The sequence below is a fragment of the Anolis carolinensis genome, chromosome 5 (genome assembly GCF_035594765.1).
Source record: "Anolis carolinensis isolate JA03-04 chromosome 5, rAnoCar3.1.pri, whole genome shotgun sequence".
Taxonomy (NCBI): Eukaryota; Metazoa; Chordata; class Lepidosauria; order Squamata; family Dactyloidae; genus Anolis; species Anolis carolinensis.
In genome coordinates this window covers 55,407,116-55,434,878 of record NC_085845.1, presented here as the reverse complement: position 1 = coordinate 55,434,878, position 27,763 = coordinate 55,407,116, and the positions used below count along the sequence as shown (strand labels likewise).

Here is a 27,763-nt window from a genome sequence, read left to right as displayed (position 1 = left end):
TTGGGCTGTTCTTGGTTTTTTATTATTATCAACTTATTCCTCTCAAGAACAAACTAAACTGTGGCAGAATTAAATGTGAAGCATATAATTTTTTCACAGTGCTTCTGATTTTAATTAATTTCCTTGAAAAAATATTAAAATAGTCTTTGATAGAACACTACAAAACATGAAAGAGTAGTAATGTTTCCCGTTCCTGCTTATGGTGTTCAAGTCTCTTCTCCGGCCAATTTGCATTGCTTCCTTCAGTGATTGTAAATGTCTTAACCATATGTAGGTAGGGTTATGCCACTGAAACATCAAATTTGAATTTTAATAGTATTACTTTTACCTTTATAAACTTTACACTGTGCTTCAAAATACAATATAGTATACCATGTCCAGAATCTCACATCATTACCTGAATAACAAAGTGTAGTGCTGGGCACACCAAGAGGCAAGACTTGTCGCATCTTACAGTGAGATTTAACCTCGCTTCCATATATTAAAAAGCATATTTGCAATTTGCTGAAGCTGGTATCTATCTATAGTATAGGCGAATGCCTCAGTCTGTGTTTTTTGTTGCATTCAGGTCCATTTCAGCTTCCTCACTTGTCTTCTCCATCATGCTGTTCAAGGCATCTTGACTTGTTATCTTTCTCATTTTAATGTTTGGCAGTTTCTTCAGGTCACCATCCCAATCTCTTAGAAGGAAAAAGGAACAAGCGATTTAGACAATGTCTTTTTTAACACTGATTTTTTTTATTAATATTCATTACTAAACATGCATAGTTTGAGAAGGTCTTCCATTGACCAAACATTTCCCTGAAAACAAACCAACATTGCCCTGTATTTTGATATTTAAAATAAAAATGCAAAAAAAACTTGCTACTTGAAACATTTTCTAGACATTCTGCCAATCTAGACAATCTTGATGGCAACACTCAACTTGTTTAGCCTACCAACAAGCAAGACAACAAATGAGGAATCTTATTACTTGATTATAAACTCTGATCTGTTTCTCCTAAAATGACACGACCTTGAGTTTAAAAGACTGCACAAAGGTGTAGAAGGTTCATAGTGAAGCTTAGACTACTTGATGCCAGTTTTCCCTCTGGCAAATTTAGCAGATTGACGTTACAGCAAGGGCCTTGAGGAAAGGTTTGTATTACAGTTCTTGTTTTGGGCTGTACTCATCTACTTTGATTCTTCTAATTTGTAATTTTCTAGCATGGGTACCAGCAAAACAGGCTAAAAAAACCCTTTATCTGAATTGGCCTAGTAAATTTGTACCTCAAAGACTACTATTGTTTTGCAACAGTAGTATATAAAGTATGGGAAGTGACTATAGAGGAAACCGCAACAGGTTAGGGGCTGTGTGAAAATGGAATCTACTAAAAAGCCAGTGCTTTTTTTAGCTTGCAAATGCAAAACTAAACACTAGATGGTGCAAGACAACTGAGAAAACTGTAATCAATAAAGCAGCAGGAGTGGTTGAAAAAGCTGACTATATGTTGAAAATGCAGAACATGGCTACAATTTAGATTGGCGGAAACAACAAAATGTCCAAACTAAGTCATCAAAAAGTGTGGGGTGCCTGTATGGAGAGATTTTTCTTTATAGCTTTGGCATACAATCAAATTCTCATGGGAATCTCCAAGTTGTAGCCAAACACAAAAATAGTGTTGGAGAGAAATTTGTCCACGATAAAAAGTGTCCAAGAAAACTGTTTTTAAAGACTATAATTCGACTAAAGCAAAATGAGCAAGAACAGAGGCCACACAGTGCAGCTGTTTCTAGGATGTGGCACTTTAGAATGTAAACAGAGAAAGGATGCTGCTCTCGAAATATAAAGCTAGTATACAGGCAGTCCGCAACCTATAAAAAGATAGGTTTTATAGGTTTATACTTAAGTTGAATTTGTTTGTAAGTCAAAACAGATACATTTTTAACTGTAAAACCAGCCAAAAATATATATTGCTTCTCTTTGGATAACAAAGAGAAGAATTTACACCCTAGGGTGTTTGTTTTGCTGTCTGTGCTCCTGTTCAGAAGATTTCACCTCACATCCTAAATATCTTGCCGTCACCTTAGATTGTACACTAATATACAGAAACACTGCATGAACACCAAGGACAAAGTAGCTGCATGCAATAACATCCTGCAGAAACCTACTGGCAGCGCATGGGGTGCAGAACCAAAATTGGTAAGAACATTAGCTCTGGCCTTGTCTTTCTCAACTGTTGAGTATACCTGCACTACCTAAAAGAATCCTCCACCTTGTGTAACTGTGGAGCAGAACAGACAACTCCGTATCTGTATGCCTGTCTGCAATGTCCTGCCTCATGTACAGAGAAAGAATTGTTTGAGGCTATAAACAATGTGGTCACTGTTGCCCATTTTTGGTCAAAAGATATTTAGACACTTGTGTTTCTTCTATGTTTATCAGTTTTATACTAATTTATGCAATGCTTTTGATACAAAATAAATAAATTACCTCACATTCTGTCCCTATGATAAGTGGATCTTGAAAAAAATGGCTTGTTGTGGAAACAAGGATTGATGATGGAGCTTCAGTGGAGACTCCTGTTCCCTATGATAACTCTTTCAGGAGTGGATTGTTGGGTGATTAGGCTTATTAACAAATGACCCTCCTCATAAACGTATAGCAGAGTAACTTATTAGCAGCAGTGTGACCCAGCACCAGTAGCCAAAAGTGATAAAAGGAACAAAAACACACAGACCAATGTTATCTCTTCCTTTGGAGGCTTTTCTTTGTAGCAAAATTATATGGTTGCACTATTTACAAAAACAAGGTTTCCATAACACAAAGTTCTTTATACTTCTTTCTTTGCTTCCACACTGGGCTTCTTTCTTATGCAGATAAACAGCTTCGCTCTCACAGAACCTCCTCTCACACAAAACTTATACAGGAGCTTCACACAGTAGCTTTACACACAGCAGCCTTCACACTGGGGCCTCTCTCACCGAAGCTTCTCACACCAGGCCTTCTCATACTGAGGACTGCTAACACTGAGGCTTCTCTCACTGGGCCTTCTCTCACACAGAGGCCTTTTCTCACTGAGTCATACAAAATACAGGCACGCCTGCTTATATTGAACTGGAACTTTTGCTGAATCATTGCATCCATTTAACCCTTTCAGTGCTTGACTCACATTTTTGTAATTAAAAATACCTAGCTAATTTTTTATATTTCTGACATGGATTTCCCTTCCAAGGGGTAGATTCTTCTCACTTCCTATTGACTCACCCCCATTTGTAACTAATGTGTTGTTTCTAAGTTGGATGTTTGTAACTCGGGGGGACTGCCTGTATTGGCAAAACAACTTTTGCTTGTTTAATTGCAAAGCATCAACCAAAAAAAATGGGGGGTCAAGTTACACATCCACAGTAGTCAAGTTTATAGTTCGGTTAAGATCAACTGCAGTATATGTCCTAAGTTGTTTGGGCAAACTAAAATGCCACTAAATTTTGAGATGAGGGAAAATGTCTGGAGTAGTTTACAAGCCTAACAAGCCTGAGGCTTGTTCATGAATTGTTAACAATAATTAGCACTATCTTTCCCAGCCCACCCCTTTCTGATGTAAGGGACTACAACTCTCATCTTCAGCCAACAAGACCATAGATCCAGTTGTCATAACACAACACACATAAAGGATATGGAGGAAGGCTACTGTGGTGCTACACCTGACCATGAACATTGCAAAATATCCCAAATAACACCAATTTCCAATTCCAAAATACATTTTAGCACTTTTAAGCTTATCTTTGAAAAAAGAAATCAAATCCTATTCTCATAGAGATCTAATAAAACATATATCTTGGACAAATACTATGTACCTGATCTTTATTAAAATAGTTGCTGGATGAAGGATGAGATAATAACTCACCTGAACATCTTAAGGTGCTTACAGTTCACAATGTCAGGAATTTCTGTCAGAAACAAAAATACTAGGTCACACTCTTTTTAGATTAGACACATAAGAGGTTAGTGGCTTCTGGCATCAACAGTATAAAGAAGAATGAACTAACCTTTGTGCCCTAGAAGAAAGCACAACCCAAATGGTTTCCATGAAGAATGTACAGATCTTAGGATGCTTTGGAGGAAGGAATTCTAAAAGGAAATTTTAGCTGCACTTCGTGAACATATAAAATACTAAGGAAACTTCAGCATCTACAAATTAGAAAATGCATATATTTTCTAATTTTTGCAAGGTGAGGATTGACATTTTGAAAGCTTTTAAAAATTCATACAACTGGTTTAATTCTTTACTTCTCTGTCTATCACATCTTCAAACAGGCGTGTTGCAATAAAAACTATGGTGTATCCTACAGCTTCCATGTCTAAATATTTCTAGCAGTGATGATATTATTGCCGATTTCTTAATTTTTACAGATGTCATAGTGTTATAGATAACATTTTTCATATGTTTCCATTTTTTCATTTTATCTACTTAAGTAAATCATAAAAAACTTTCCATCCAAAACTACTTCCATAGGATTAGTAATAACTAGATTGTCTCTGGCTGCAGGCTCACAATCTAAAACTTCAGCAACTTTCAATACCACTTATAGTACCATTAAATCTAATTTGCTACTTCTTTGAAGATAAAATTGGCCCTGAAAAAGCTCATGTACTGTTCCTGAGCTAAAAATGTGGAAATAAAGCAACACTGGAAAACGACTACTCTCTTTGCCCTTCATTTTTGAACATTGGTAGGATGTTGTAACAATATGGAGCATGCTAATTTGACTGTAAATATAAATAACCATGTTGAAGGTTTTCACGGCTGGAATCACTTGGGTGTTGTGTGGTTTCCAGGCTGTATGGCCATGTTCTAGCAGCATTTACTCCTGACATTTTGCCTGCATCTGAAGATGCCAGCCAAAGATACAGGCAAAATGTCAGAAAAAAATGTGAGTAGATCAATAGGTACCGCTCTGGCGGGAAGGTAACGGCATTCCATGCAGTAATGCCGGCCACATGACCTTGGAAGTGTCTTCGGACAACGCCGGCTCTTCGGCTTAGAAATGGAGATGAGCACCAACCCCCAGAGTCGGACACGACTGGACTTAACGTCAGGGGAAACCTTTACCTTTACCTTAAGCATCAAGGTAAGTTTTGATTTTGTTTTGCTGCAATCCCTGAAAGCTGCTATGCTTATCCTATGTGCTGGAACCTTTCCCAATAAAAAATATAGAGGCTGGAGTAAGTAATATGTGTTCATTTTATACATTGCTTTAGGCACCTTGTGCCATATGTAAGCTGCCCCATGTCTCTTCGGGGAGATGGAGGCCAGGTACAAAAATAAAGTTGTCGTTGACACAAAGATACAGTATGACACAGCAAACGAGATATATATGCTGTATTTTGTATCACAAAATGCCAAGTTGAACATTTCCCAAGCGTTTAGGACTGTGTGATGTATTTTCGGATGATGTTCGCAGATCCCAGTAAGGTAGCCTTTTGCAGTTGACAGATCGTAATTTTGTCAGTGTTTATTGTTTTCAAATGCCAGCTGAGATCTTTTGGCACCGCACCCAGTGTGCCAATTACTACTGGGACCACCTGTACTGCTTATTATTATTATTGCTATATTATTATTATTATTATTATTACTAATTATTATTGTTGTTGTTATTATTATTATGTTAAATGTAGCATTTAACACAAAAATATAGCAGAAACACAACAGGGTCCTCTAATATGGCAATATATTGTTGAATTTAAACATGCCATTTTAAGCAATGGCCAGAGAGCCAGTAAGGTTGGTGTTTCTTCAGTGTTGGACTGGACTCGGGAGATTCAGGTTCAAGAATCCATTGAGCCATGAAGCTCAACGGGGAAAACATGGACACTGTCTACAACCAATTTGAGGGTAATCTCACATACAAATTCTTTTTTGCAAACGGGGAGCAACTAGAGCTGGGTCAATTTAGCCTGCAGAAGAGAAGGTTGAGAGGAGACATGATCACCATATTTAAATATTTGAAAGGCTGGCTGTCATAAGGAAGAAGGAGCAGGCTTGTTTTCTGCTGCCCTGGAAACTAGAACTCAGAGCAATAGGTTCAAATTATAAGAGAGGAAATTCCACCTGAACATTAGGAAGGACTTCCTGACTGTAAGAGCTATTCAGCAATGGAACTCTCTGCCTCAAAGTGTGGTGGAAGCTCCCTCCCTGGAAGCTTTTAAAGAGAGGCTGGTCAACCGTTGGAGGTGCTTTTATTGCACTTTTCCTGCATATCAGGAGGTTGGAATAGATGGCCCATGTGGTTTCTTCCAACTCTATGATTCTATCTGCTATGATGTCCATTAAAGGGCTAGAATGCATGGGAAGGCTAACCCTAAAACTGTTAAGAAAGGAAGTTCAACATGCATCTTCAAAGATATATGGAAGGCATCCGGTTGGAACAACTTCTGCTATACCACAGTGGCCAAAAATTCAAAGGGGCCTATACAGCTCAATTTTATTCTTCCAATAGAACCTCAAAACCATTTTATGGAGTGGTTAGTGGGAATAGTATTAGCTTAGAAAAAATATTTTTCTACGTAGCTCCCAAGAAGGCCCTAGCTACCTTAAATACCACACTTGCAAAAAAGGTGGGGAAATATATATGTAAGTCAGAATGGCCATTGGCCATATGTGTTGGAGGTTTCTAGGGGTTTCAATTCCCCCAAAAAACAATTTTACAACCTCTGATCCATGCAAAAGTCATACTCATGTAATGAGCAGCTGTAGGAGAAAAGAAGCCCTTAGGAAAGAAGAAATGAAGGTAAGAAAAACTATTATAGACTGAAAAATAGGCTCTTAAAGAAGAAAACCAATTAACAGTTGTCCTGTACAGAGATCTGATTTGCCAACAAGAAATAATTCCTAATAGATGTAGAGACATTCTTATTTAGTACGGTGAGAAAGTAATAGTCATACCTAGACCGTATCCATCATATAATTGTCTTTCACGTTCCATAGTCTGTCTGATGAATGTTTCTCTAGAACCGTGTTGTCTTGCTTTCCTTCCTTTAATGCTATTCCGCAGTTCAATCTGCTCCAGTTCATCACAGAATCGTTGCAAATAACTGAAACACAAATAAAACTGCATTGCTGGAAAATGATTTGTTCACATTTTACAGCCTTGTGTTTTCTTTTACACAGCCTCTGGAGTCAACATAGAAACATCCCTAACAGTAGATGCTAATAACAATTATCTACAAAGCTGAGGTCTATTTGGAGAGGCTGAGTATAGCATAACTGCAGCGCAGCAACATTAATCCTTTTAATTTCTACAGAGCATATGCTAGGAAACCCATATACAAACTAATTACAGGAAAATGTGAAGCGCCTCCAAACGTATTTTCTAATTAAGATGGTTAGTGAAAAAATAATATATAGATGTGCTTCACTTCTTTTGTTGCCCTAGCCCTTTAATGTAACACTTATCTAATACATTATGAAGTTACCCATACATGTAAGTGGAACAGGCAAATCAAAGTTAACCCTACCCCTGTGCACATCTATTTTGGTTGGTATTTCTCCCTCCACTGCTATGAAGTGCCCTCCACCTATCATAGGCAAGCTAAAGTCCCACAACCACAGCCATTTGTCACTGGAAGACAGTGGGGACTATCACATAGGCATCTGGCTATACCCCTATTGTAGAATACAAAATTATTACTAGGATCTCATCTGGGAAATGCTTTACATCTGGCTACAAAGACATGGCCTCACACAAACACCAATTTCCTCCAGACACAAATGGGGAAAGCTTGAGCTGCTCTAAGACAGATATGAAGGGGCCGGGCTGTGGCGCAGCTGTTGAGCAGCTGCCTTAAATCACTCTGACCATGAGGTCATGAGTTCGAGGCCAGCCCGTGGCGGGGTGAGCACCCGTCAATTAAAAATAAAAAATAGCCCCTGGTCGTTGCTGACCTAGCAACCCGAAAGATAGTTGCATCTATCAAGTAGGAGATAAGGTACCACTTATAAAAAGTGGGGAGGCAAGATTAACTAATTTACGACCTGGTATGAGGAAGTGCCGTCAGTGTGGATGATGAAGCAGCTGCTCCCCCCTGTGGCCAGAATCGAACATCCCCTCAGAAGAAGGTTAACTTGCCTCTGCGTGTCTCTCTCTGTCTCTGTTTGATGTGTTTATGGGCATTGAATGTTTGCCCTATGTGTGTTATAATGTGATCCGCCCTGAGTCCCCTTCGGGGTGAGAAGGGCGGAATATAAATACTGTAAATAAATAAATAATAATAAATATGAAATAGCATAATTCTGTGTGTGGTACTACTGCACTATGCCAAGACCTGTAGTACTGCAGCCATGGAATTTTACAATACAGCTAAGTCAATAAACGCTAAACAATATAAAAACAAATATGTGTACACTTAACGCATCCCAACCACACAGTTATCAAGAGAGAACATTAGTCCATCCTCTTAGTTCCAATTTACTCATCTGCGGCAAACTTACCTTTCTATTAGTTCACAGGCATCTTGTTTGGTATATTCCATTCTGTTGGGATCAAGGTGACTTTGAAACCAAAGCAATTTCTCACCTGCAAAAGTGAACAGAAACAAACATATAAAGGCCACAAAATGCGCCTGAAGCGAAACCAAATTGCTAATCCCAAACAGAACTGACCAATTTTAATCAGGGACTTTATAAGTCCACACTTTGCAATATAGGCCAAGGACAGAAATTGTGTGACCCAACAGACAGTGTTAAATTACACCTTCCAGCATTCCTCATTGTTGATTCTGTTGGCTAAAGCAGCTATGAACATCTGCACATTCCTAATTTAAGCCCCAGATGCTTAATAAATCTGAAATGTCACACAGGTAAATCTAAAGCTTTGTCCACTATTTCAGCTACACAGTACATTCAATTATTTCAGGAAAAGAACAGTTTAACAAATAAGAAACACTCGAGAGACACCTTGAATGCCATAATGAATTTTTGTTCTTGGACTGTTAGACCTTGGAAACCAAACCATACAGGTTCTTTTGATTTTGCTTAGCAAAACAAAAAGGAAAATTTTAGTTTAGGAAACTTGATGTGGCTATGCCAGTGAAAATCAACAAGGCTTTTTACCTCTCTTAGTAGGTAAGTAGCAGCCAATAATGAAAGGATGGACATCTCCTGCCCATCCTCTGTTTGGATATCAGCCAGCAAGCCAATGTTTTACGAGGGCTGTCCAGAAAGTTCATTACGTTTTGGAATTAAAAATAAACAAAGTATAGGAGAAAACATTTACCATATTCAGTTGAAAGCCAGACCCAAATACCAGTTCTCACCATAGTTCCCATTGAAATCTGGGCAGTTATCATACTGATAAAAGTGTTTGGAAAGCCCCCTCCCCCCCCCAACATTCCCGCCTGGCTTGCGTCCTGAACCAGGCTGGCTTCCCTTCCCTCAGCTGCGCATGTGCTGTACTCAGCTTTCCCCACAATCTTCCTGGATTGCTCTTCTGTTTTGCAAATGCTTGTAAGGAAGGTTTTTTGGGACAGGAAAGGTGTGCTTCTTGCAAAACCTTAGAAGAGCGCCTAGAAATTGGGCTACAGTCCACGACATGCAAGTGTGGAGATCAGAAAACCACAGACCACTTACTATAATGCAGCCTGAACCCTGCCACATGCAAAATGGAGGACCTTCTCACAGCGACACCAGAGGCACTCCAAGTGGCCAGCTTCTGGTCAAAAGAAATCTAGTATAATGCCAAGTTTTAAACTTTGTTTGTGTTTTTTAAATACATTATAACTGTACCTTCAATTCACTTCTGACACAATAAATAAATATCTTCTCTTAGAAAATGTAACTTGGACCTTAAATGTAAATCCAAATGTAAATCCAATCCAAATTCCAGATGTTTGAAAGAAAAGAGATACAGCAAAGATACTGTTTTCTTCATCCTTTTTCAAGACAAATAACAGAATCTAGAATGGGCTTTGTTTGTACAGACAACATTGATGAATCAAGGATAGGAGCTTTGCTTATTGTATGATTCTGAAAGACCAGTGGTCATCATCATACTGTTACAAACGTGATAATACAAGCTTGATAGACAGGTAACAGATAAACGTTTCATCTGCTCAACATCACAGAACACACATTTCAATATGCTGCTATACTGGTCAAAGATACTAGAATTCCTTACCAAGGTCAGTGAATTTGTGAAATGAGTTCTATGAAGATTAAATGTGCACAGTTATTTAGATTTTTTTGAGAGTGAATCCCACTGAAGTCAACAAGATTTATATCTCAATAAACATGAACAGCATGTTCAAAGTAGAAGTATAAAATTCCTCTCTCTGCTTCCCGTCAATAGCATCTTGGATCTGAGTTGAAATCCTATGAGTATATACCTGGAAACTGTACACACTGAACTTGCTTGAATTTACTCCCAAGTAGACATATATAGGATAGAGTGTAATTATGCAGAGTGCCCTGCAATGTTGATACATCAGGAAAGCTACCAGACTGCCTTAGGGGGACTGTATGAGCATATGACTTACAAGGATACATCAGAGCACCAGAACCATCTGCCTGAAACATCATTTCTGGTTAAGAATTTCACACAAGCATCTACTGAAGAAAAATGATTCTGATACTCAGATCTTTTCCCCCAATTATGCATAGAAATTCAGATGTAAGTAAAATTACACCTAGTTAGGAGAGGGGAGAATCCAACTTTTCCCTTCATCATTATATTGCATTGCCTTTTAATGAGGTGGGATATGTGATGGCATATTTTTCTTTTAGGAGCCTGCCACATATAGCTGAATTGAGGCAGCCACCAATGTTCTTGTAAAATAGCTGCATAGATGCAAGAGCTCAGGAGAACAGATATGGAAGCTATTATTTTTATTACTTTAAACCTTCCCAGACTATGCCATAATTCAGAGATTGGCTGCCTAACAAATCCAGCTATTATTGTTGCTTCAAACTGCTCTTTTTTAGCTGGACTCACTTTCCTCCTCCTCCTCCTCCTCCTCCTCCTCCTCCTCCTCCTCCTCCTCCAGTACAACCAGCAGTTGCTTCAAGTGGACTGGCTGTCGTGGACTGAACCTCATCTTTTCATAGGGAACAGGAAAATATGCAAGCAAGGAGGAATAGATTGGTGCCACTGGATTTTTTTTCTAAAATCAAAATTAAATTGGAATATAACTTGAAAGGCACACTGCTATCAGAAAACAAAGGTCAACTATTTTTCAGGCAATCCAAGAAAAAATATTTCTGAGAAAATAAAAAAAAACTATTTTCTGCATTCATAAAACAGAATAGATGCTTCATTATCCATCAAGAACAAGCCTTCAATACAAAACAACATTAAGCTATTTAGAACAAATCTCCAAATGAGGCGCATGCACTATAGATCACAGGAAAAGACGTATGCGAATTATTGGTTTGCAAATCCATTCTGCTGATAATTTAAAGTTTTCAGAACCAGACCCAATGAGTTTTTATTACACTTTTAAGTAAGATATTTTTCCAAAGTGGAAGTGTCAATAGTCACTATTCTTCATGACAATATTTTTGATGATCAGTCATAAGAGAAAGAAAGAAAAAGCCACCCACTGCATGGCCTCCTCCCAGTAGACTTAAATCAAGGAAAAGTTTCATAAGAACCACAACCTCTGTAAATGTTCCTCCAGCAACAGCAAGAATATCCCTGTGGGTAGAAAAATCAGGCAATTCCAACTGGATGGCCCCCTACAAGAGTCTTCCTTCTCGGGCAAACCAAGAATGGGCAACTTGGAAGTCCTTGAACACTCAGAAGCCGAGTTAGCAGATCAAAAGACAACCTAGCCAAATGGCACTACCTAGAAGAATCCTCCACCTTGTGCAACTGTAGAGCAGAACAACTCAGCATTTGTATGCTTGACCACAATGCCCTGCCTCATGCACAGAGGAAGAACTGTTTAAACCTACAGACAATGCAGTCGCTATTTAGTTTTGGTCTAAACTATTTAGCAGCTTGTGATCCCTTGATTTTATCACTTTTAAACTTATTTATTGATGCGATGCTTTTAACAATAAATAAATAAATAAATAAATAAATAAATAAATAAATAAATAAATAAATAAGAGAAAGGAGTCAATAACATAGCAAGCAAGGAGTGCCTTACATTCCAAGCACTGCAAAGACCTCGTAGGTGTATGTTGCTCTGAGGTTCCTCATGAACATGACATGCTTGTCATGGATGCTCAAACACTGAATGCACAGGACAGTTTTTTTAGCAAGGCTGCTCTCCACGCAACTCATTATTTTCTATGTGGACATGCTACATCTCTTCCCACATTATCCCCAATTCTCTAACCCAAGAGCCTTTCAAGACTCTGGGATACTCCGGACACATGCAGAGATCATGTTCTACCACTGTGTTTTATCCACGTCCCACTTCCCTCATTTAAAAGAGAAACTGGTTAAGATATTTGATAGCTGCAAATCACAGTTATGGGCTGCAAATAATAAAAGTAGTTCACTTCTCTATAAAAAGAATCCAGAATCATATGATGCATGATGTCGAAATTGCTGGGCCAGATCTTTATAAGCATTGAATGCAGATGCTTCTTAAAACTTTCATCTCTCTGTCCTCACATCCTCTCTCCCTTTTATCTCCCCTTCTTCCATCCTTCTCTTTCTATATCACATTTCCACTATATATGCATTAGATTTGATGTTGAAAAGCTAATATCTTTAACTATCCAAGTGTGACTGAATACTCTTTGTATGAGAAATTATAACAAGTTGCCCATAGTACTGCAGACACATAGATGTTGTCAAGTATTTCAAAGGACAGACATCAAAAGGAACTAGAAGATAGCAGTGGCACTAAATTCAGTACCATTCATAAAGTCAGGCTGGTGTTACATTACATAGGCTACCATCTTCCAGAAACTTAAAAGAGCTCCGATTTGTTACGAACAGTTCATTCCGCAAAACTTGGAAGTAATTTTTCACCCTTACCTACAATGCTGAGACGAACGGCCTTTTCATTTTTTAGCCTGCCAAAAAGAAAAAAAAGTTTTAATTTCTGAGATTAAAGGCAAAATAACAAACATAAAGCTAAAATGAAAATGTTCATTGTGATGGTACATATAAACACCCTTTTTTAGAACCTCAAGTTGTTTCTTAACCAGTTACATAAAGAAGTGACAATGTAAGTGCTTAACAGGAAATACTGCTTTGCATTTTATTTTTATTTTTTGCTTTTAACAGCCAAAAGTTAGCACAACATACATTTATTGCGATACTTGTTCTACTATCCGCACAAATTGTACAACTAAAAGATTGAACTGGAAGCCAAAATTACCTCATGTTCACATTTCTTGCCAAATACACCATACTCCAGGCCACTGCTTTTAAACTGTGGGTCTTGACCCCAAATGAGGTCCACTTAGCTCAATGTTGGGGTCCCAAAATTTTGGCAATGAAAGTTTTCTGTACGTCATGTAGTGCCTGTTTTAGTGGACTCTGCAGAAGATGCTGCTGCTGTACTTCATAAAAAAGGAAAGTCAGCCTGTTTAGAAAGACTTTCAAATGCTGATTTGTTATTAATAGATGTATGAGTTTTAAACCTATTTTATATACATATATACCCGGGGAGACGTAAAAATTTCTCGGGCCAAAAGGGGTTCCAAGTGGAAAGGTTTAAGAAGCCATGGAAGCTACAGGGTGTCACTGGCAAGTCCCACCATCTTCACAGATGTGTCTTGTACAGACATCCAAGAGAATCTTCTCAGGGCGCGCTTCCAAATTAAGATACTTCCTTCATGGTGTTCTATCAACAGGCAAAGGCTTTGCTTTCTTGGCAAGTCTTCACTGGCAAGTTGCCTATTTGCTTTCAGGCCCAGTACAAAGTGCAGGTTATTACCTTTAAAGCTCTGCACGGCTCAGGTCCTACCTATTTACGTGACTGCATCTCCCCTTATGAACCTGTTCGGACCTTACGATTGGCTGGGGAGGCCCTCCTCTCAATCCCACCTTCATCGCAAGCAAGGCTGGTGGGGACAAGGTAGAGGGCCTTCTCAGCAGTGGCCCCCGACTCTGGAACAACCTTCCCAGGAAAATCAGCACCCACCCTTACAACATTTAGGAGGGATTTGAAGACCTGGTTATTTAAACAGGCTTTTGGTAGTGGTTAGTCAATCTCTATGATATGGATTAACCTCGATTGGGGTAGCAAGTCCCTTTAGCTCATAGGAAATAACTGTGTTTTGAATCTAATATTCACAATTTTATTGCTATTTTGTTACTTGTGTCATATTTTATGTTCTAGATCAATTGAATGTGTTTTTAATTGCTTATACCATCATAAATATTTTTCTGTATTGCACTTACTGTATTCTATTATTATGTTGTAAGCCACCCCGCGTCCCCTGGGGAGAGTGGGCAGGATAGAAATAAACTTTGATATATTACTACTACTACTACTACTGTTACTCTCCCAGAGAAAGGCTAAATCCTGCCAAGAAAACCCCATGATAGGATCACTATAAACTAAAATGAACTAAAAGTAACCTGATATGAACAACAGCTATGTTTCAAAGCACAAACTGACCTCCTATAGGAAATACAACAATAATTAGCAGTTAAAGATATCTTAAAAGAGAACAACACTATTGGAAGGGTTCAGTGACCAACCAGCCCCCCCCCCCAATCTTTTATCAACCCATCCTAATCTTTTTGGAATATAAACTAGCTTTACGGAGAAGTTTCCTATAATTAATGAAACAGTCATCTGGGGAAAAAAACATGAAGTGAGGATGGAACACAAAGCAGAAACCCATCCCAGAGAGTGAAAGGGAAAACACAGAAAATGCACTATAGGCAAAATTGACTCTTAGAAGAATACTGATTTATTCACTTCTTCTTAAATTGATTTATATCATATAAATAAAAAATCAGACAGCATTAATAGCTTATACCGTAATTTTGAATACATATCAAAGACTGGAGTCAGGGCCTGGAGTTTAAAAAGTAGTGTTCTATAAAACCCTATAGATTAGGGTTCAAGCTTACTGGGAAAACCATATTCTCCCATAAAAGCCCATCTACATTTAAGTGACTTGACAGAAGAGTCCTTATCTCAGTCCCACCATCTTCAGAGGTGTGCCTGGTGCAGACATCAAAGAGAGTCTTCTCAGGGCACACTTCCAGATTAAGATACTCTCTTCCTCTTGTCCTTCTATCAGCAGGCAAAGATTTTGCTTTCCTGGCAAGCCTTCAGCAACTTGACTGCCCATTATGGTCTGCTACACCATCTAGCTGTCTGCCTTCCTCTCTTCTCTTGACGAATTTACCACAAGCAAGAAAGAAAATCTAATTAAATCACTCGTTCCCTCCTAGCAGAAAGTTCCCAGCAACTTTCTGCTTCTCCCCTAGGGTTCATCCCAATTATTTTACTCTCATGCAGTTGCTGAACAAAGCATTTTTTTCTCACTGCTTTCAAGATCTTACAACAAACCCACCACCATTAATTTCACTGTGTCTATTTAAAACAATACTTTAAATAAAATAGGTCTCAAAGAGCTACTATGATGTTATGTTTTTCCCCTCATAAAACCACATTATTCTTTTTAAAAAGAAATAATACTGTAGTCACCCGCATTTTGATCAAGTTATTGAAGTATTTTGCTTGTGTAAACAAATAATGGGAAAACTATATATTCAGAATTTGTGATAGACTGTCAGAAAGGAACTGCTTATGGAACTTCTAAAGAAAAGAAATAATTATAGTAAGGAGACGAAGAATACAACAAACTTGGAGCAGGAAGTTGTGTGATAGAAACAGCATTACTAACTTAGAAATGCCATGGATATTTATTTGCACAATAGCACACAAAAGTAGAAATGTAAGTACTTAGAATAAGAAGATGCAAGCTTTAATACAACTTCCTATATGGGAAGCTTCCTAGATGGGTCAAAACGAAGGGACACATTTCTAGGGTATCGATCCAGTTGGGAGTTCAATTATCACACTGATGCTTATGAATTACAACAATGTTCTAGCTCCTTGGAATATGTACAATACAAGTGATTCACTGGCAATAAAATTGTACTTTAAGAGCCAGCCTATAAATTAAAATGATTTAACAGAATGACAGATTCTTCAAGGTCAAAATCTTTTCCATGAACTTTAGTATTCTAAAGGAGACAAACACAGATACCTGTTCTTTCCTCCTGCTTCTCTAAATTCCATCTTCTCTCTCCATCTACACTGCTTTCTGACCAACCTCTCTGTACCTGTCTTCACTCTCACTTACCTTTTCATATACGTAAACTGTATTGTGGAACTATTCATACACATTCTCATATTTTCCATGTTTTTGCTGTGTTGCTGGGAACTGAATCTGATTTAATTATTGTTGTTTCAGATGCATGCCATTCAACTACTTCAAGAAGGGTGGGATGCACCAAAGGAAATGGATAATTATGCAACCAACCAGTGTCAGTTTGTTTGTTTGTTTAGCTTTGATACAATAAAAATATTTTGCACCTTCAGCATTGAGTATCTTCTGCACAGATTTAAGTAGTAACCATGTTAATTGAATTCATTTCAATTATGAATTGCAACACAAGGAAGTGCAGAAAAATCAAAAGTGAACACTCCTTCAAAGCACTGTCAATCATCACGGTGTATTTGTGCAGGCAAGAAATCAGAAGACTAGGACTTGGGAGGGCAACTACGAAAGAACTAGAAAAGATTCTGAATATGTATTACTGAATACTGTAGTCAATACATCATTTCCCATTTCTATGCATAGTTGTGAAAGCTGGATAGCCCAAGAGAGGAATCAAATCATTTGAAATATGTGATGGAAAAGAGTTCTATAACTACCCTGGACTACCAGAAAAGACAAGTAAATGGGTTCAAAAGCAAATAGAAGTCAGAACACTCCCCAGAAGCAGTAACAACTAAATAATTACTATCATGCTTTGGACATGTTATGAGAAGATATGACTCGCAAGAAAAGACAATGCTTACAGATGGATAGACTCAGTCAAGGGAGTAATGGTTCTGAGTCTGCAAGACCTGATTGAAAATCCAACTGGGTTCACAGAAGGAGGGCTTACATCTTTCCCACTTTAATCCTATTTGCTAGTGAATGAATGCCAATCAAGGGCTCTTAGAAATCATTCTATAGCACACTGCATAAAGATCATCAAGGTCATGTAACAGACATTAATCACAAAATAATAGAAATGTAAGTCATTGATAAAAGACCTTTTTATTAATTAACAGACAAATCATGGTAGGGGCTACCCAATATGCGAATAGCAACATTAAATATCAATATTTCCTAAAAGTAGCTTCCACTAATGTAGGTGTAGAATATAGGCAGCCATTAAACTGTCAAATAAAAATAGGTGTGAAGGAACAGCTTCCGCTAGTTTCATAATTTCCAGCATGACCTTTTGTAGTGTCAGATCACAGTCCCACAAGTTTAGGAATTTAACAGAAAACGGTTGTCATTTAGACATGTTCCTGCAAAGTTATCTAATTCTGAAACAAGTTTAGAAAATGCCAATTAAAATTTTCCAGACAATTCCCATAAGGATGCAGCAGATATGTATTTCCTCTTCTCTACCACTGACAAGATGAAGCATGAAAGGACTCACTTTTCTTTTTTCTCTTGTTTGTTTGCTTCTTTTGTAAGTTGGGCAGCTTTCCTACTGTAAGGATGGATGACTTTCTTCTCCTGCCCTCCTCCTTTGCTCTTCACTGCTTTGGGCTGAAACAATGAGGCAGAAGAAAGTCACAGTAAGACATTTTAAAGTACTTTCCCTTCAAAGTATTCCTATAAGGTGAAAGACTCAGCCAGCTCCGAAGAAGCAAGTAGCAACCCCTGCTGAAAGACACAGAAGGAAGAAATAATAGGTTAGCAAGCCTTCAAAAAGCCTCCATGATATTATGGAACTGAGATAATAGGAATAGCATTGCTGCCACTAATCTTAAAGCTCAAAATGGGAGATTAAAGTAGCTAAGGGTATTCAAGGCTTACTGAATTGTTGAAATGGATCCAACAAACAAATCACATGTAGCTAGCCACATCAATGCAGTTATATACACAAACTAGCTTTGCCCAGCCACGCGTTGCTGTGGCTTGTGGGAATCATTTGTTGGCCAGGTGGAATAGCAGTGAATAGCCTTGCAGCCTCAAAGCCTGGCTGTTTTCTGGAGTAGCTGGAGTAGCACCCTCAATCAAAGAGCTGCTTTGAAACCTGGCTACTTCCTTAGTAGGGGAATCCTTGTTTGGCCAGCTTGAACTGCACTGAATAGTCTTGCAGCTTAAAAGCCTGGCCGTTTTCTACATAGGGCATCCTTGCTAGGCCAGGTTGAATGGGACAAGTAGTCTCGTGGCTTCAGAACTTGGAGGTTTTCTATCTAGGGGAAATCTTGGTTGGCCAGGTTGAATAGCACTGAATAGCCTTTCTGCTTGCAAGCCTGGCCGCTTTCTGCCTTGCGGAATCCTTGGTCGGCCAGTTTGAATACCAATTAATAGTCTCAGTGTGGCAGGTATGAATGCTGCAATTAGCCACCTTGATTAGCATTTAATGGCCTTGCAGCTCCAAAGCCTGTTTGCTTCCTGCCTGGGAGAATCCTTTTTTGGGAAGTGTTAGCTGGCCCTGATTGTTTCCTTTCTGGAATTCCCAATTGCCCTGCTTTCAGAGTGTTACTCTTTATTTAATGTCCTGGTTTTAGAGATTATATTGTTCTGTATTATTATACCACAGTAAATATTTCATATTACAGTAGAGTCTCACTTATCCAACATTCGCTTATCCAATGCTCTGGATTATCCAACGCAGTCAGCCTTTTAGTAGTCAATGTTTTTGTAGTCAATGTTTTCAATACATTGTGATGTTTTGGTGCTAAATTCGTAAATACAGTAATTACTACATAGAATCACCGTGCATTGAACAACTTTTTCTGTCAAATTTGTTGTATAACATGATGTTTTGGTGCTTAATTTGTACAATCATAACATAATTTGACGTTCAATACTTTTTCTTAATCCCTTCTTATTATCCAACATACTCGCTTATCCAACGTTCTGCCGGGGTGTTTGTGTTGGATAAGTGAGTCTCTACTGTATATTTATAATCTTATATTATCTTCTTAGAACTGGATTATAGGAGGCTCCTTCTACACAGCTGTATAAAATGCACACTGAAGTGGATTATATGGCAGTGTGGACTCAAGATAATCCAGTTCAAATCAGATAATATAAGATTACTAGCTGTGCCCGGCCACGCGTTGCTGTGGCGTTGTCTGGTGGTGTTGGTGAGAAATGGTTGAGGTAGTCGTGGTATTGAATGTCTGTTGTATGGTTGTCTTTATGTTTAGTATGCACACTGAAGTGGATTATATGGCAGTGTGGAGTCAAGATAATCCAGTTCGAAGCAGATAATATAAGATTATAAATGGGTGATATAGCTGTGTGGAAGGGCCTTGAGTCTACACTGCCATATAATCCAGTTAAAATCTGATAATCTGTGGAAGAGGCCTAACTGTGCCTGTCCCCTCAGCTGAGTAGGTTGCTAGGAGACCAAGTGGGCGGAGGTTAGCCTTCAAACTGGCAGCAATTGGATAAAAACTATTATTCCTTTCCCTGTAATTAGGACTTTATTTTTCTTTTCTTTTTGTTGTATCAACCTAGAGCCATGAATGATGGGTTGTGTTGTCAAATTTCGAGGTTGGGGGGCCTGTAGTTTTCTTGTTTTGTCCGCTGCCCTGATGCCATCACTCTTTTATATATATAGATAAATGGGTTATATTGCTGTGTGGAAAGGCCTTGAGTCTACCCTGCCATATAATCCAGTTCAAATCAGATAATCTGTATTTTATAGGCAGTGTGGAAGAGGCCTGATTGAAGCAGCCCTGGGCACCATTAAATGGCTGAGTGGGTTGTTAGGAGACAAAGTGGGCGGAGCTTAGCCTTCTAACTGGCAGCAATGGGAAAGAAACAATTATTCCTCTCCCTCTAATTAGGACTTTATTTTTCTTGTTTGTTTATGTCTAAACACAGTGGGGATGACCATGTCTTTTATGGCCAAGTTTCGTGGGTTTTGGGTGTTTAGTTTCGCTGTTTACTTTAAGGCAGAAAGGGACAAAACATATATATATATATATATATATATATATATACACACACACACACACACACACACACACACACACACATATACACACACACACACACACATATATTGGTCTAACATTTCCAGACCAATATTAATTTCTGTTTGTATAACACGGCTAGGAAGCTAACAGGTTACTCCTCTATAAATACTCTGTGACTGAAATACAGCTGTGAAATACTTCCAAAAGAAGTACAAGAGAATGCCTTCCTGTTAATTAAATTTGAACCCTGCCTTTCTCTTTTAAAAAAGGGTGGGGTGGAATAGAGTTAATGCAATTTGGGTAGTTTAGAAAAGTCGGTAATTTTTCTTACTTTCAACACTCTTTGGCTTAAGTGCTATAAAAAACATAATTAGTTCTAAAAAACATACCAAACAGTAATCAATATTTTCTGTGACTCTAATATATCGAAACAACTTGAATGTGAATATTAAACCTTCTGTATTATGTTCACTTCAAAATCCTCAGGGTACTTGATAATGATATGTGTAACAAAAATAGCAAATGAAAAAACGTAAGAACCAGAAAGCTAAAATTATTTAAATGGTCTATATAAAACAATTTGAGAACATTCAGTACAGGTTGAGCAACCCTTATCCAGAATACCATAATCCAAAATTTGGAGATAGTGATACCTTTGCTTTCTGGTGGTTTACTCTACACAAATTTGGGTTTGTTGCTCCAAAATATTAAAAATGTGTATACCATGATGTTCAGACTATGTGTATAAGGTCCATATGAAACAATGAAATTTTTGTTTACTTGGATGCTATCCCTAAGATAGCTCAATATTTATGGATATGCAAATATACGCATGCCAAAATAATAATTTAAAAATCTGAAATCACTTCTGGTCCCAATAATTTCAGATAAAATATATACAATCTGTATTGTTATTTAAACATTTAAGATTATTTCCAATTTCCATGGGCTGCTTTCATGCTGCTCTCCTGCTCTCATTCCCAGCACAGCTAAGATAACATCAGCCTTCTAAGCTTCAGCTACTCTAGCTGTCAAGACTGAAGATAGTAATGAGATGCATTTGTGACTTTAGTCAACAACCTCCACAGAGAGTCTGATATGTCTATGACACCTATCTCAAGAAGAAAATCGAAGAGGCATAGACAAGGACAACAAAGGTATCTGAGTGCCTTCAACACAAAGAAGGGCCGTAGTACTTGATTGATAGATAGATATAGATATATATTAGTTTAGTTTAGAGGTCAGGGAGAGAAAGGGAGATATGCTACACAGGCTTATAGTTGATGAGGAAGAATGGTATAGACAATAAGTTTCTCCCTCTCTGCTAGAACTTTGGAGCCAATCAATAAAATTGATTGGGCGCAGATTCAAAACAGCCAAAAATGCCTGTAGCTACATCTTGCTCTTAACATATGACATTCCTTTTTGCAGGTTGATTTCCTTCAAATGGAGTATACACAGCTCAAAGCAGGACATAAGCTTGCCCTTCAACATGATAGCAGCTACATAAAAAAATTCAATAAGACTTTATTTCAACCCTCACCACTTTAATTTTTAGATATATGATTTCATCCTGAATAAACAAAGTTTTCATACAGAAGGAGATCCCAACATCTATTGAAGGCAATTTATTCCACGGTCAAACAGGTCCTAACAGAAAATAAGTTCTTCTTAATGTTTAGGTGGAATCCCCTTTCATATAATTTGAATCTATTGTTACCCCTCTATTCTGCCTTAGTTGAACCACACCTGGAATACTATGTCCAATTCTGGGCAACGCAATTGAAAGGAGATATTGACAAGCTGGAAGGTGTCCAGAGGAGGGCAACTAAAATGATCAAGGGTCTGGAGAACAATGTATATCCAAATACTTCTTGAGATATATAACTTTTGATTTAGAAAAAATGAAACCAATGAGGATAGACTACAAAAGTCTGTATTTGGGAGTGGTTAGCACCAGCTCCAGAGCACTGGGTTTTAGAAATATTCAAACTTAACGCTATATAGCATTGTTTTTCGGTGCAGTTACTCTACTTCTTAAGAACAGGGTCTTTAAAAAATTAATCTGATATAGGAGCACAAACTGATACAAATGCTCTTTCATCAACAGCTGTAATGCTTTTAAGTAAGGGCAAAATGTGTGAAAAACATCCATCTAATCTAAATCTAAATCTAAATCCATAATAAAAGCAAAAGCCCATATGTATGTATGTGGCACAGATGTCTGCTCACACAGACAGCCTCCGGCCTCCACAAACAGGCTATAATTCTCAGGGTTAAAAAATCGAGCAAGTCACTCTTTTCCACTGACATTGCGGTTACAGCAAGCGCCATGAACATACAGCCCAGCCCCTGCCAGTGTCCTTCCCAAACACTACGGCCCACCACCCAAGGAATGCTTTCATTTGGGGACCATTTCATCCTAGATTTTGCTTTTTCTTCCACCACAGGCAGGCATCCCAGGGTTCTCCATTGCTGTGGAATTTGCATGGCCCCACCCACTGCCCTTTTCTTTCCAATCTCTCTGCATAACAAACACAGCAGAACTGAGCTGCAACTAAACTTACTGGAGGAGTTTAGGGATTGACTCCACATGCTGGAAGTTGTAGTTCACCTTGCATCACGTCAGAGCACTGTCACTCCTACTAGGGGATTTTGAGGAGTTGTAGTTCACCTACACCCAGAACGCTATGAACCCAAACAATGATGGCTCTCGACCAAACTTGCCATGCAGACCCGATATGCCCAGATCTGACTACTGCTGGGTTTGGAGGGGAACTGGACTGGAAGTTAAGGAGTAGTAGGTACTGGGATTTATAGTTCACCTGCAATGAATGAGCATCACACTTGGCACACAGAGCCCCCATAACCAATACAACATATTGGACAAGTTTGGAAAAAAGAAGTTATAGTTCACCTGCAGCCATATAAACACTGACTCCCCACTGACAATGCACTAGGACCACACTTCACACAGAGAAGCCTCATGACCTACTGAACATACTGTAGGTATTTGTGGGAAGGGGCCTTGATTTTGGGAGTTGTAGTTCACCTCCATCCAAAGACCACTGAACCCAGCCAATGACGAATCTAGACCAAACTTGGCACACAGACTGAATATTGCCTGCTGTAGATACTGACAGATATTTCGGAGCAATTGCCCCAGGAATCTAGAAATTGCAATAGTTCACCCCCATCCAAACATTACTGCACCACACCTGGTACACACACCCAAAATGGCCAACTTATAATACTGGCAGGGTTTCGGGAGGATTCAGCCACAATTCTGGGAACTGTAGTTCACCCACTCCAAACAGAATACATGACATTAAAAGACACATAATACCATTCTCAAATGACCCGGGCATTGCCGGGCCCCCAAGCTAGTTTCCTATAAAAAGCAAACTCTGGAAACCCTTCACCTGTTTCCATTTTGAACAAATGGACTCAATAGTTCAAAAGGTCAGATTTCTGAGTGTTCCAACCCAAGACAAAATTATCTATATGAGAAGTTACAATGTAGGAGAATCTGCCCAAGTTCTTAAACGTCATTTTTTCTCTGACATTGAAAAACAATATTTAGTACTCACACTAAAGAAAATAAATCACTAGAAAATAAATGAGAAATCAAGTATCTTATTAAAGGAACAAAGTACTACTATTTGCAAGTAAAGTGAGCAGTGTGGTGATTTGAGCATTGGACTCTGGAGAACGAACTTTGAACTCTGCCATGTGATAGGCTTGCCATGGGGCTGCAGGCTCACAAAAACAGAGGCTGCTAATTCCTGAAAGAGATGTTTAGGTAACATTGCAGTTAATTGTGTGAGAGAATCTGGCTGCTCAGAGCACCTAACCTGGTTCCAGTGCATACCCTGCTTAATAAAAGGCTCTCGAGACCTAAAATATGACATAAATATGGGAATGGAATTTTTAGCATGAGGAGGGGATTGGAACCACAAAAATGCCCATAAGATACTAAATTACACCCACATATCTCACTTTGTCTATACCTTTTCCTTAGAAATAGCTTGGGCAAGTAGCACTTCATTTGTTAAGACTACAGCACCTACTATCCTTGTTATTTTGCCATGCCATTTAAAACTGATAAGAATTGAAGTTCAAGAACATCATAAAAGCTGACTTTCCTCACTCTGATCCTAAAAGGCAAGATATTCATAAATAGTTACGTAAACGTGTTCCTGGAAGTTATTTGGTTCTTATCAACAAAACTGAAATAAGAAAGCTTGCTTAGTTCTTTATTCAAAATCATATCCTTCAGTTGTGTCTAGAGGTGCAGCTGTACCATAGAATTAATGCAGTTTGACACCATTTTAACTGCCCTGACTCAATGCTATAGAACCATGGGAGTTATTGTTTGATGAGGCACCAGCACTTTTTGGCAGAGAAGATGAAAGCCGCTTTCTAAAACTACAGTTCCCTGGACTGAGCTATGGCCGTTCAAATGATATCAATGTGCATTAATACTAGTGTAGATGCACTCTAGATCTTGAGGGGAGTTCCACTTTCTTCTAGGAGGAAAAGAAAGAGGGAGGGGCTTGAAGGAGGGAGACAGCCTGAATGAACTCATCCCTCTGGCAAACAACAAAGGGGTGGCATGACTGAGGGAGATGGAAGATAGGTTCATTGCCAACACTGATAGATACAGAAGGGTTACCAGGGTGAAAACTCTTTGATTCTGTAAAAGAGGAAATCCCAGAAGAGGTTTCTTGTTGCATAACTAAGTAACAAACAAGATCTGCTGAAGTGATTGTTTCTACACAACATGTAAACATAACGGAATTATTGCTACAGTATTTATTTATTTTATTTCTCACATTTATATCCCACCCTTCTCACCCGAAGGGACTCAGGGCGGCTTACAACAGTGGCAACAATTAGATGCCCATACAGACCAATATAAAACAGCACATAAAACAGTTAAAATTATTAAAATACATTATGAATTAAAAATATACATTTCAAACATAAAATCAGATCTGTTCTTCCTCATGCTTTGTCCATAGTTCAGTCCGTGTCATCTTCACCATTTATTGATTAAAAGCCTGGGCACACAGCCATGTTTTTAGGGCTTTTCTGAAGCCCAACAGGGTTGGAACATTCAAAATCACAAGAAGAAAGAAATGACAGGCTAAAACCTTTTTATTCAGGCAGGCTTTTAAAGGCCCTTCCACACAGCTATATAACCCAGAATATCAAGATGGAAAATTCCACAATATCAGTTTTTAACTGGGTTATCTGCGGCCCCTTCCACACAGGTGAATAAAATCACACATTTTCTGCTTTGAACTGAAATATATATGGCAGTGTGGACTCAGATAACACAGTTCAAAGCAGATATTGTGGGATTTTCTGCCTTGATATTCTGTGTTATATGGCTGTGTGGAAGGGCCATGAGTCCACACTGCCATATATTCCAATTCAAAGCAGAAAATGTGGGATTTTATTCACCTGTGTAGAAAGGGGCCAAATAATGACAACAACAAAATATAAATATAATATAAACTTTATTTATATCCCATCCTATTTCCCTGTGGGGATTCAGGGCGGTTTACAACAAGCAACGGCAAACGTTCAATGCTGTAAGGTGCTAACAAAACTGAAACAACCAATTCCACGCAAATCAAAAAAGCATAGCCAACATCCACATCAAAGTGATAATGAAGGCATACCACAAATTAGACAATGACATAACAGAATTATGTTTTCACATCTAAACATTAAGGGGACAAAATTTAGGATTAAGACTAATAAAGGTATAACATTGAAAAGCCAACATAGCCAAAGTAACAAACCATTTCTATTCCACAAGGATGGTAAAAACATAGAAACATTCAGGAGTCCCCTGGGCAACATCCTTGCAGACAGCTAATTTTCACACACCACAAGCAACTTGTCACGAAAAAGGAAATCCATAATGTCGGTCCTAGAAGAAGGGTTGCTGTGATTTTATATGTTTTTATGGATTTAATCTGAATTGTTGTAATACTAATGATGTGTAATGCTGTTTTAATATTTGAATATTTCAAATTGTATGTGGATGTTTTTATGTTAAGCTCCTTTTGCATCTCCTGCGGGAGAGATAAAGTAGGATATAATACAGTAGAGTCTCACTTATCCAACATTCGCTTATCCAACGTTCTGGATTATCCAACACATTTTTGTAGTCAATGTTTTCAATACATCATGATATTTTAGTGCTAAATTTGTAAATACAGTAATTACTACATAGCATTACTGCGTATTGAGCTACTTTTTCTGTCAAATTTGTTATATAACATGATGTTTTGGTGCTTAATTTGTAAAATCATAACCTAATTTGATGTTTAATAGGCTTTTCCTTAATCCCTCCTTATTATCCAACATATTCGCTTATCCAACGTTCTGCGGGCCCGTTTATATAAGTGAGACTCTACTGTATTACACAGGGCTAAAGCCTAAAACCTCTAAAAGGGCCACATCTAGGTAGCTAAGCGGGATCAGCCCTGTCTAGTGCTTGTATGGGAGACCACAAAGGACCAAAAGGTACAAAAAGTTATATTTCATAGGAAGGAACAGGCAAAACCACCCCAGAGTAATTCTTTGACTCAGAAAACCCTATGAGGTCTATCGGTCTTATTGCTAAAGGTGGCAACTTCACCGTAGCTTTCACTCCCTTGAACTCACCATATTCCTTGCGTTGTTGGGAAGCACTAAACCAAACCCGGCTGTCTAACACGAGGGTTGGCAGATTTCCCCGCCGGACCACATTCAAAACCGGACCAGGTCCGTCCCCTAAATCGGCTCTGTCGGCAACACGACTCGCGAGTACTCAGTTCCGCCCTGTATTTCTCTTTAGGGCCCTTCCACGGCTGAATAAATTCTACATTATTTGCTTTGAAATGGAATATATGGCAATGTGAACTCAGGGCCCCTCCAGACAGGCTCTATATCCCAGGATCTGATCCCATGTATTCTGTTTTAAACTGGATTATATGAGTCTGCACTTTCAGATGATCTGGGATAAACAGAAAACCTGGGATCAGATCCTGTAATATAGGGCCTGTCTGGAAGGGCCCCCTGATAACCCATACACAGCCATATAACCCAGAATATTGAGGCAGAAAATCTGCTTTGAACCGGGTTATCTGAGTCCACATTGCTATATATCCCAGTTCAAAGCAGATAATGTGGGATTTTATTCAGCTGTGTGGAAGGGATCCCAGTTCAAAGCAAATATTGTGGGATTTTTTTTGCCTTGACATCCTGGATTATAGGGCTGTGTGGAAGGGCCCTTAGTGGCTATTTTATTTTTCTGTGTGTATAGCACGCAATTATTTCTAAAGATTGAGAGTGCATCTACACTGTAGAATAAGTGCAGCTCGACACCACTTGAACTTCCATGATTCAATGTCGTGGAATCCTAGGATGTATGGTTTGTTTTTTAAATTTAATTTAATTTGTGCCAAAAGTATTGTATGCATGAATAAATAAGTATAAAACTGATAAAATAAAGGGAGCACAAGCAGTTAAATCACTTTAGACCAAAAATGGGCAACAGCGGCCACATTGTCTGTAGCTTTACACAGTTCTTTCTCTGTACATGAGCCAAGGCATTGTAGGCAAGCATATAGA

At 38.5% G+C, this 27,763-nt stretch overlaps 1 protein-coding gene across 2 annotated transcripts; it reads right to left on the bottom strand.

Moving 5' to 3' along the window:
* tma16 (translation machinery associated 16 homolog) lies at positions 1 to 26,942 on the bottom strand. 2 transcript variants are annotated; one of them, XM_003221692.4, is made up of 7 exons: positions 26,816 to 26,942; positions 17,626 to 17,738; positions 12,970 to 13,007; positions 8,472 to 8,556; positions 6,927 to 7,075; positions 3,888 to 3,930; positions 1 to 680 (listed from the first exon to the last, which is right to left on the bottom strand). In XM_003221692.4, the coding sequence occupies exons 1-7, from the start codon at positions 26,816 to 26,818 to the stop codon at positions 542 to 544; spliced, it is 570 nt and encodes a 189-aa protein (XP_003221740.1). In that variant the 5' UTR covers positions 26,819 to 26,942; the 3' UTR covers positions 1 to 541. The 2 variants fall into 2 exon arrangements, with proteins under 2 accessions (XP_003221740.1, XP_008110112.2); XM_008111905.3 differs by lacking the exons at positions 17,626 to 17,738; positions 26,816 to 26,942 and adding an exon at positions 13,316 to 13,335.
* Positions 26,943 to 27,763: the final 821 nt, after the last annotated feature.

Bases quoted from the DNA above. Each gene is read 5' to 3' on its own strand.
- tma16 (XM_003221692.4), bottom strand. The intron at 8,557-12,969 runs GTAAGGGTGAAA...TCACTTTTGCAG, and splicing joins CGTTCGTCTCAGCATTGTAG to GTGAGAAATTGCTTTGGTTT. The intron at 681-3,887 runs GTGAGTTATTAT...TTTCCTTCTAAG, and splicing joins AAGCACCTTAAGATGTTCAG to AGATTGGGATGGTGACCTGA.